General features: G+C 48.9%; 1 protein-coding gene across 1 annotated transcript; it reads left to right on the top strand.

The window, feature by feature from the left end:
• Nucleotides 1-1,241: 1,241 nt before the first annotated feature.
• Nucleotides 1,242-8,399, top strand: PSMD7 (proteasome 26S subunit, non-ATPase 7). Its single transcript, XM_054389613.1, has 7 exons — nt 1,242-1,315; nt 2,198-2,289; nt 3,529-3,621; nt 4,501-4,598; nt 4,905-4,985; nt 6,381-6,472; nt 7,960-8,399. Exons 1-7 carry the CDS (start codon nt 1,242-1,244, stop codon nt 8,396-8,398), a joined length of 969 nt encoding a protein of 322 aa, XP_054245588.1. The 3' UTR covers nt 8,399.
• The last annotated feature ends 1,912 nt before the right edge of the window (nt 8,400-10,311 follow it).

Below are 10,311 nucleotides of genomic sequence, written 5' to 3'. Positions count from 1 at the left end.
CAAGGATTTTGCCAACATTTTTCATGCTAACTCCACATTCGATTCAGGAATAACAGCCTCAGGTTCTATTTTCTTGCTAGAACTGAAGTACGAAAGACAAGCTCTGCATCTACCAGGTCCTACACTGAGATGCAAAACCCTTCCTACAAAGATCAGCCTAAGCACTCTGCTTACTTCAGGGTCTTTTTCTCCTTTTGATTCAGGAAAGCTGTACTTCAGAGAGAAAAAACCTTTACAAAATGAGGCTCAAGGATGCTGGGTTTGCCTACAAAACGAATTAGCCTAACACTTTCCTTGCAGGAAAAAATTAAAATCAAACATTAACAGTAATAAAGATTTCTGTCTATTTATGTAGACTTATCGCTGCAGTACTGAGAACCCTGAAGTTACCTGAAGCTCTGGAACGAGAGGCAAGGTGATGGAGTTTCTTCTAGCTCAGGATGCAAGAATTCCTGAAGCTGCGGACACACAGAGGTCAGGATACCACCCTATATGTGCCATTAGCACTTTTCACTCTCTATCAAGACAGGAAGACAGTACTTCTGCATTTTAAACTTGCAGCCTAGTGGTACCGGTAAGGTTGCAATATCATTCAGAGGCTGCTCTCACTCTTTGAAAGGTCATGGTGATTAGGAGCCGTTCCTGACAACTGGAAAAAGGCAAATGCCACACTCATCTTCCATGAGAGCAGCAGCGGGAGCCGGGCAAGGCCGAGACGGCCCCGGAAACCTCTGTCCCTAGAAGGATTTGGGGACAAACGCTCTTGCAGGTCACTGAGTCAGCAGATGGACGAGGCTCGGCGGGATTTTCCACCCCTTCCAGCCTGGCCTCCTCAACTCCTACCGCTGACAGGAACAAGCCCCGCAACCGCACCCAGTGAGGCGAGACGCGCGGTGAGGAAGCCGAAACAGCGCCCCCGAGCGAGGGCCGCTCGCCAGCTGCTCACCTCCTCCCTACTCGACCGGCCCGCCCCTCACCTCCGGGCGGAGCTACGCGACTTCCCCAAGATGGTGCCGCGCCGCCGACAGCCGAGATGCACCTTCTCAAGATGGCGGCGGTGCCGCGTCTGTCTCCCGCGACCTCTTCAAGATGGTGCCCTGCAGCTGCTGACCTCTCCAAGATGGCGGTGGTTAGCCCCGCCCCAGCGCGGGGCAGGTTGGGAGCGGGACCGCGCGGCGGGGAGCGGGCCTGGTGCGGGCGGTCGGGCCGGACTGGCGGCGGAGTGGGGCCGGGTGGGCGCCATGCCGGAGCTGGCAGTGGACCGGGTGGTCGTGCACCCGCTGGTGCTGCTCAGCGTCGTCGATCACTTCAACAGGTAGGGCCTGGAAGGGGAACGGCGTCCGCGGCGCTGAGTCATGGGCCGGGCAGGGCCCGGGAGGGGCCCGGGACTGCGAGGGGAGCGGGGCGGGAGACCTTGCGGCGGGTGGGTCGGATCTGGGGGGGGACCCTGTGCCGTGGAGGGGAGTGGCGCACCCAGGCCTGGGCCGGTCGCGGGAGGCCGAGGTCCGCCATCCTCGGGTGGCTGTGGGAGCGCGGCCTGTAGCAGCCACCGGAGCATCCGGCCCGCCACTGCCACCGGTGTTTTCGGGAGAAGGAAAGTCAGAGGGCGGGGAGCATTCGGGTGCCAAGGGGGCGTCAGCCCCGTCCTCTGGCCTAGAGGACTGGAAAACAATGTCCTGTTCCTTAAAACACGGGTAAAGGAGAAGTGGGGTTTGTTCCTAATGCTGCAGTGGGGTGAGCGGGGCGTAAATCCCATCCCTCTAAACACCGAGCGTGGTTTGTGCCAAATTTAACTTAATTGCGCCAACTGACAAAGAGTTTTAATGTCAGAAACAGAAAACTGGAATCTCTGCAGGCGGACAGGCCTGCTATTGTGAAAGCAAATCGAGCAGCTCAGAGCTTACTCACTTTCTCTAGTCATTGTCCTGCGGAGAGGCTGCAGCAGTACTTGGTTTAGGGTATGGGCTGCCCCTTAGCTGCTCGGTCCTCGAAGTCCTCCTGCATAGCTGCGTTCCGAGGTTTGAGGACACCAAAACACCATTTTTCTGAATGGAAAATGACAATCAGTAATAAAACAATTGCAGCGTCTCTTCTGTTCCACCATGCACACTGCTCAGCTTGGAGAAACTGCTCCGCGGTGCCCTTCTCTCGTGAAGCAGGCTTTTTGTGGTAGGAGCTGACAGTCTTTTCCATTTAGAATAGGAAAAGTTGGAAATCAGAAGAGAGTCGTTGGTGTGCTGCTGGGTTCGTGGCAGAAAAAAATACTAGATGTGTCCAACAGTTTTGCAGGTGAGTTTGTGTGTCCTGCCCTTCTTCAAACCTACTGCATTATTTGATAGATGAATCACCTTGGGAGTTTGTAAGCCACCCTGCCAGAGCACAAATTGTTCCCTCCGTGTACGAATCAGCCTGTCTTAACAAAAAATGCTAACTGCTGCCAAAAATACACCAAATTCAGTCAGTCTTCTCTGTTATACTGTGCAGTGTGGAATATGTCAGGGGCTGCATGTAAAGTCTCCTAAGATTCTGATGAATATTTTGCTGCATCAGCCTTGCTGACCTCAGTCGAGTGATCACTGTCTCAGCATGGCCTGCAGAAGTAGCTGCTATCTGCTGCTCTAAAGATTTAATATATGCTTTAGCTTTCCTCCTTTTCTCTGGTTTTGCCTGCTTAAATGCTAATTCTTTCCTTAAATATGTTAATAGTATTGAAATAGTTTCCTCTTACATGTGCTAGTAAGAGTTCTTGAACACATGGCTTCTGCTGACCCATTTGTGTTAGATAGATCATTTCTTTCCCAGGAGGCTGCTCTGTGACAAAGCAAAATGATCTCCCTTCATATCTGGAGTTTCACAGTTTATACTCAATTCTCCCAAGCGTGGAGATTTTTAGAAGAACCTTTTTCTGTTTGAATTGAAAAGAGATTTTTTTTTTTTTGTCCTTTTCACAGCCTTCCATCTCTGAGCCTTTCACTTTATCTGTAAATTGAAAGACTGAGACTGGTATTTGGCCTCAGAACTGAGCATATGTGCATATATACTCACACTAATTGACAAAATAATTTGTTGTTTGCTCCACAGACTTTATTTAAAGTTGCTCTTGGTGTTCTGGTAGTCTATAAAAGCACTGATGACATGTTCCACACTGAAAACTGGTTTGTCTATGAACAGACTGACGTTGGTCTAGAAGCTCTGAAGTCTGTTGAGATGTTCACTTTGTCATATCAAATGTCTGTGCACACTTTTTATGTGAGAGGATTTCTCTCTGATGCTTGATGTTGTCCACAAAGGATAACCCTTGGAATGCTTTGCATTTCATTCCTCAGTTCTAAATTGTCAGGAATTGTGATGCAGCCTGAGCAAGCTGTCCAGCACTGCAGGTAAGCATGTGAAGTGTAGTGGTGCAGAGCAGTTGAAACTGATTAAAATCCATTTTCCTTTGGCAGCCAAAGATACCCTAAACTTTATTTCTATAAACATTTTCATTCTGGAAGTTGGATTATTGAATACTCCTTTTTCTATCCCCAGTACCTTTCGATGAGGATGACAAGGATGATACTGTGTGGTTTCTAGACCATGACTACCTGGAGAACATGTATGGAATGTTTAAGAAGGTCAACGGTAAGTGGAGAGGTCTCCCTGCAGTCAAGGATAAGCTTCTGGAAACCTTCCAGAGCCTGGATGGGGAGGTGGATTTATAGTAAGCTGGAAAGTTAATTGCTCACCTTAGAAGCCACTCTGTGCTAATTCCTTACATGGCTTCACTTTCACTGCTGGTTTTCCATGGTTGATTTGTGCAAGCAGTTTGCATCCTTAGCACCTTAATTTGTACCTCACTAGTTTCCCCAAGTCTTCTGACAGCTTTATGTCTTCAGAATGTTTCAGTTTTCAGAAGTGCCCCTATTTTTGGAGAATTGCAGAGCTTTCTCCTGTCTTGACACATTCTGTCCAGATAGGCCTTGACATTATTTTTTGGGAATGCAAACTTCACAAACTCACGTTTGGTAGGCATTTGGTGGCTCTTCACCACTTTTTAAAGTGTCTTTACTGCTCTGCTTGAGATTTCAGAGCTGAAGGTTCAGTGAATACTTCAATTCCTATGGATATTCTTAGCCTTGGGACTAGTCATCAGTTTCAGGATACAGTTTGTGTTTGTAGAAATTTTGCACTTTTGATATCTGAGATTCAAGTTCTTAAATCCTGGTATCTGCAAAGTTAATAAATGATATGAAACAGCCCAATTGTTTAGTTAATAATCTAGGAGTAAAGTTAATGTATGTGATTAGTAAGCTGTGACATGTACAGTTAGTCTTTGTGTTCTCTGTCACCAGCCATGTAATTTTCTTTCCTACTGTAGTTCATTTTCCTCTACTTTACACTCATCTCCTACACACGTCAGATTGTCACCCCTGATGTGCCGATTCAGTCTCAGTGCCTTAATCTTTGTGCTGTTGTCCCACTGCATGGTTCTGACTTGGAATCTTTTCTGGTTTTGCTCAGCTAGAGAAAGGATAGTTGGTTGGTACCACACAGGCCCTAAACTGCACAAGAATGACATTGCCATCAATGAGCTGATGAAGAGATACTGTCCTAACTCTGTAAGTGTGGCACTTGTTGATTTGGGGGTTGTTTTTTGCCTCTCTCTTCCTAAATAGGGCAGTTGGGAACACTTGCCCCTCACCTTTGTGATAGAGCATGTTAAAAGACCTGGTAGCTGTCAAGTGCTGGAGTAACTCAGACCAGAGTCTTTTTGAGGCAGCTCCAGCTGTCTTTTGTCAGTGCCTGAAGTTAACTCCTCTGAGCAGCTGATGTTCTTCCTCCCACTGCTGGGGAGGGAGGAACCGACTTAAGGCTTTTTCTTTGAACAAAACCAAGTGTCCTGAAATGTTTGCCTTTTGCTTAAGGTGTTGGTGATTATTGATGTGAAGCCAAAAGACCTGGGGCTGCCCACAGAAGCTTATATTTCAGTTGAAGAAGTTCACGATGTGAGTATTTAACATTACTCTGCGTTTTCCTAGGAATGGCTCTTGGAATTCCTTTATTTCCTGAAGGTTGCCCAGCCCATGGCACCTAGTTGCCTTTTACATGTGGGATGTTGCAGTCTCTGCTAGTGAGGGCCTGTGACTTACAGCCAAAATCTGCTGAAACCAGAGGTTAAATCCCAGTTGTATTATGCACATTAGTAGCTAAAGCTTCCATCCACCAATGCTTGATCTAAGAAGTTCCACAGCTCCAGCTGTCTGTGATTTAGATGATGCTTCCCTGTTTCTGTCATGTCCATGGGTCCATGAGGAAAGTCACAGACTGGGGCATTTGCAAGGTGTCGCTTTTACACATCAGCCTGTTTGCAGAGCTGTTCTGAGTAATTGTGTGCTTACTCATTTGTGCCCTGCCAGTGCTGAGTAGGTAGGTCAGGCATGAGCAACGCTTACTAATCGCTTGCAACACCATGCAGACAAACAACAAAGCTTTAGCTTTTCATTTTTAATGATTTCATTTCAATTATATTCTGGATGTTTGATCCTTTTGCCATTCTGAGACCCCCCCCCACGCACGCTACAGAGGAAAAAGCTGCTCCCAGTACTGAGATCTTGTTCATGTGGGATTTGTTCTTAGTTTTGTGAATTCCCAGTAATCCCAGTGGTGTTCTCCATTTCCAGCTGCAAGCTGGTCCAGGTCCTGGTTTTGAAAACATGTGGGTAAAACTCACTCTAGGAAACTGAGTCTGTGAATCTTGTGAACATCTTCCCCAATCACCAGTATGAAAATGATCATTTTAATGCAGTTGATCCATATTAGTATTTTTTCCTGGCTCTTTGTATGTGCTTCCAAGCATCTGCCAGCAAAAAAAAAAAAAAAGGACGGCAAAAAAAGTGTCCCAAAATGTAGTAAGGTTGTGTCAGACTGTTCCAGCAAAATAGATAAATTGGAAGTTAACAGAGCATGCGAAAGAAGTTGTTACTGGCACCTCTGAGCTTGGGACAGTTTGTGATTCTAATTAAATCAAGAAAAATCCAACCAGAGCCTTTCCTCTCTGGTGTACCATGGGCTGTGTATAATCAGTTTGCCGGTTTCATTAACAGTTCCTCATACTCTGGCTAGAATTACTTGGTTTTGAAAGGCTTTGTGATTCAGTTACAGACTTCTTCCCTTAGCTCTTCTGTGTCAGTCCCCTGATTCTCTGGTTTGCCCTGATTTGCCCCATTGCAGCCTGCAGTGGCACAGATGCCTGCGTTCTGCGCCTCGGTTAATCTCGTGGCATGACATGGTGCAGCTTGTCCCACTGATGGCATGTGGGGCACTTGTCTAGTTGGATGGCTGCACCTTTGTGCCTGCCACCAGCACTCTGACTCTGTCTCCTCTGTCCTTGCCCCTCGAAGGATGGCACTCCCACCTCCAAGACGTTTGAGCATGTGACCAGTGAGATCGGAGCTGAGGAGGCAGAGGAGGTCGGTGTGGAACACTTGCTACGGTAAGTGGCTCCTGGGAGACGCTCCTGGCTCCGGCTGGCAGCTCCCAGCCCCAGCTGCCTGGAGGAAACACAGAGCTTGTCAAACATGCTGCTGAGATTCACAGAGTATGTTCACTTCACAGTCCGGCTTGGCATATTCCCTCGCTGCCAGTGCACAGTGACAGCCCACTGATGTGATACAGGCATTCTAGCAGAGCTGCAGGGGATGGAGGTTTGTGGAACCTTCTCTAGTCACTCTACAGAGGGCAGGAGGGCATGGGAGCGTTGCCAAAGGATCTGTAGCTTACCAGTCAGGAAGTCACCTTAGACAATCCACATGCCTGTTCACCAGCCAGAAATGCTGCTGTTTCTTGCTCTCCAACGCTCTAACTGGTGTTAAAAATACTGTTCCAAAGAGAGAATACAATGAGGAGCTGGTTTAGATGTACTTTGCAGTGTACACCAGTTTGGTTTCACTCTTGAGAGAGCACTGGGACCAGTGCTATTTAATATCTTCATCAGTGACATAGTGAGGGCACCCCTCGGCACATTTGCAGATCACAGCAAGCTGTGTGGTGCAGGTGACGCACCTGAGGGACAGGAGCCATCCAGATAGACATGGACAGGCTGGAGAATTGTGACCATGTGAACCTCATGAGGTTCAATAAAGCCAAGTGCAAGGTCCTGCACTTGGATCAGGGCAACCTCCAGTGTCAATCCAGGTTGGGGATGAAGGGCTGGAGAGCAGCCCTGTGGAGAGGGACTTGGGGGTACTGGCGAGAGCAAAGCTGTACATGAGCTGGCAATGTGTGCTCACAGCCCAGACCCAACTGTGTCCTGGGCTGATCCCCAGCAGCATGGGCAGCAGCAGGAGGGAGGGCATTCTGCCCCTCTGGTCTGCTGAGACCCTACCTGCCGTGCTGGGTCCAGATCTGGAGTCCTCAGCACAGGAGAGACAGAGGGGGATCAGAGGAGGCCACAACAATGAAGCCCTCTACTGTGAGGCCAGGGTGAGAGAGCTGGAGTTGTTCAGCCTGGAGAAGAGAAGGCTCCATCAAGCCTTTCTGGTGGCCTTTTAGTTCTTAAAGGGGCTGATCAGTCAGCTGGGGACAGACTTTTGAGCAGGGCCTGTTGTGACAGGACAAGGGGTGATGGGTTTGAACTGAAAGAGGGAAATTTAGGCTAGATAGAAGGAAGAAGTTGTTTGCAATAGGGGTTGTGAGACCTTGGCCCAGATTGGTCCCATCCCTGGAACCATTCCAGGTCAGGTTGTCTGGGGCTCTGAGCAGCTTGCTCTAACTGCAGATGTCCCGGCTGACTGCAGGGTGGATGGACTAGATGACCTTGAAAGGTCCCTTTCAACCCAAACCATGATTCTTGATTTGAAGCATTCATTGCACTTCAGCTCTGCTCCATCCTGTTCTAAGATGGAAAGATCTCAACAGTGCTAATGAGAATGCAAAGTCCAACTGTTCTAATGCTGCTTCTTCCTGTGGTGGGTGTTTCAGGGACATCAAGGATACAACGGTGGGCACTCTGTCGCAGCGGATCACAAACCAGGTCCATGGCTTGAAGGGACTGAACTCCAAGCTTTTGGACATCAGGAGCTACCTAGAGAAAGTAGCCATGGGCAAACTCCCCATCAATCACCAGATCATCTACCACCTTCAGGATGTCTTCAACCTGCTGCCAGACGTCAACCTGCAAGAGTTTGTCAAGGCCTTTTATCTGAAGACCAACGACCAGATGGTGGTCGTTTATCTGGCTTCGCTTATCAGATCCGTGGTTGCCCTGCACAACCTCATCAACAACAAGATTGCCAACAGGGATGCAGAGAAGAAAGAAGGACAGGAAAAGGAAGAGAGTAAAAAGGAGAGAAAAGATGAGAAGGAGAAGGACAAGGAGAAAAGCGATGTCAAGAAAGAGGAGAAAAAGGAGAAAAAGTAAAATGTAGTTTTTTTTATTTGTAAATTAAAAATCTTGTAAACTAAATGACTCGAATGATGCTGGGTTCTTGTCTTGGGTTGAAATGCTCAGTGCTCTGCTTTCCTCCACTGTGCTGTCTGCTTTTTGTGTCCATCCTAATGTGGTTGGACAGATCTTCTCACACAGGTGGCTATCCCAACAAGCAGCACGTGGCAGTTGGGGTCTCAGCCGTGGGGCAGGGACGGAGGAAACCCAGGGAGAAATTTGTGTTTATTTATTTCAGTGCAGCATTGCCTTCTTGTGCACCTTTGAGGGCTTTTAGGCCACCAGCTGAGTATTTCCACCACACACTGTGTTAGCATTCACTGGTCTGAGTTTTCACTGTGTGTGAAACCTGATTTGCTCACATGACATTTCTGAGCTGAAGAGGAGTTGCTGAGCACCAGCAGCACCATGGACCAGCAAAGAGGCTGTTTGCTGCTGGCTGGTGTCTTCCAGCTGTACCTTGTGCTGGGGTCATTTATTTATATGCTGTCCTTTCTAGCCAGCCAGTGGTAAGATTGGAGCTGGCTGCTTTGTTACTTGACACTTAAACAAGAAAAACCAACAGATACAAACGCACTCCTGACTCAGGGTGCTCCAGGGGTGGAAACAAGTCAAGATTGTGCTTTGGTGTGTGCATGGTCCTGCCTCACTGTGAAGCAAGCTTCCCTTTCTAACATAAGATGTCAGGTCAGTGCCAGATGAGGCTTGCAGTGTATGGATTTGGATTTGCATGTTTCAGGGCTAATTCCTTAAAATCAGCCACTTTCATACCTCAGCAAGAGCTGTGTTTGATCTGGTGCTATTCACAGTCCTCAGGCACCTCATCACCCACTGGTGCAGCACAGGTGGCACATGCCAGCGAAGGAGCCAGCCTGGCTGCCCAAGGGGGCTGGCAGCTCTGCACAGAGCACCCCTGCCAGCCTGTGTCTCTTGCTCTGCAAGGTTCACGGTTAGGTGGCACAGAAATGGGCTGGGCTCCACAGCATCTCTAGGACATCTATGGACATCAGGCACCATCCCTCACCAGGACAAGAAGGACAGTGTGCAGGTCAGTGCTCCCTGCCCTCCTGGGTAGAGGCAGAACAGATGTGTGGTGTAGCATCTCCTAGGAGAAGGGGCAGAGGGGGATGTTCCTCTCCCAGGCACAAGATGCCACCCATTCCCCTGCCACTTCTTAGGTCAGAGCATCAGCTGCTGAAAGTGCCAGTAGAGTGCAAAGTGCCAGCAGCCTGCCCACAATGACAGAAACAGTTCTGGAACTCGACAGGCACCAGCTGGGCTACACTGGGCCAGGATCTCCCACAGCAAAGCTCTTATTTCTTAAGAAATAAAAACACCCAAAAGCCACCCAAACTCCACACAAAGAACCAAGCAGCTGCTGAAAAGCAAATCCATGGCAAAGTGACTGGATGCCGTCTGCCCCCCTGTGATGCGAGCAGTGGGTTTGGTTCTGCTGTGTTGGGTTTTTCACTGACCACCACCCGTACTGACTGTCCCACCAGTGCCAGTCTAGGTGTCACATGGTGGCACAGGGAGGCAGCTCCAGCTCCAGCAAAGGGCCCTGGAGACATTTTTAGCTGAGTGTGATTATAGGTTGGGTGGAAGCAGGCACACAGCAACCAGCCTGACCCTCCTGCGCAGTGTTTGGAAATAACTAGCGTTAGTTATGACCCTCTGAACAAGGTCTGGGCACCCATCACCAGCTCTTCACACACAGACACATGCAGGGCTGCACTGTGCTGTCCCCAGTGCCCCACACCGACCAGGGACACGCACCTCGGCAGCTGCTCATCATTTATTGCACAAAGTTGGGTGGCTGAGGCAGGATGGGCCAGTACAAAACGATTCGGTCACCAGTCAGAATCTCTGGTAGAGTCCCAACTCCGCAG

The sequence above is a fragment of the Indicator indicator genome, chromosome 19 (genome assembly GCF_027791375.1).
Source record: "Indicator indicator isolate 239-I01 chromosome 19, UM_Iind_1.1, whole genome shotgun sequence".
In the NCBI taxonomy this organism is placed as follows: domain Eukaryota; kingdom Metazoa; phylum Chordata; class Aves; order Piciformes; family Indicatoridae; genus Indicator; species Indicator indicator.
The sequence above is the reverse complement of the archived record's forward strand: the minus strand, read 5'-3'. Positions and strand labels throughout refer to the sequence as shown.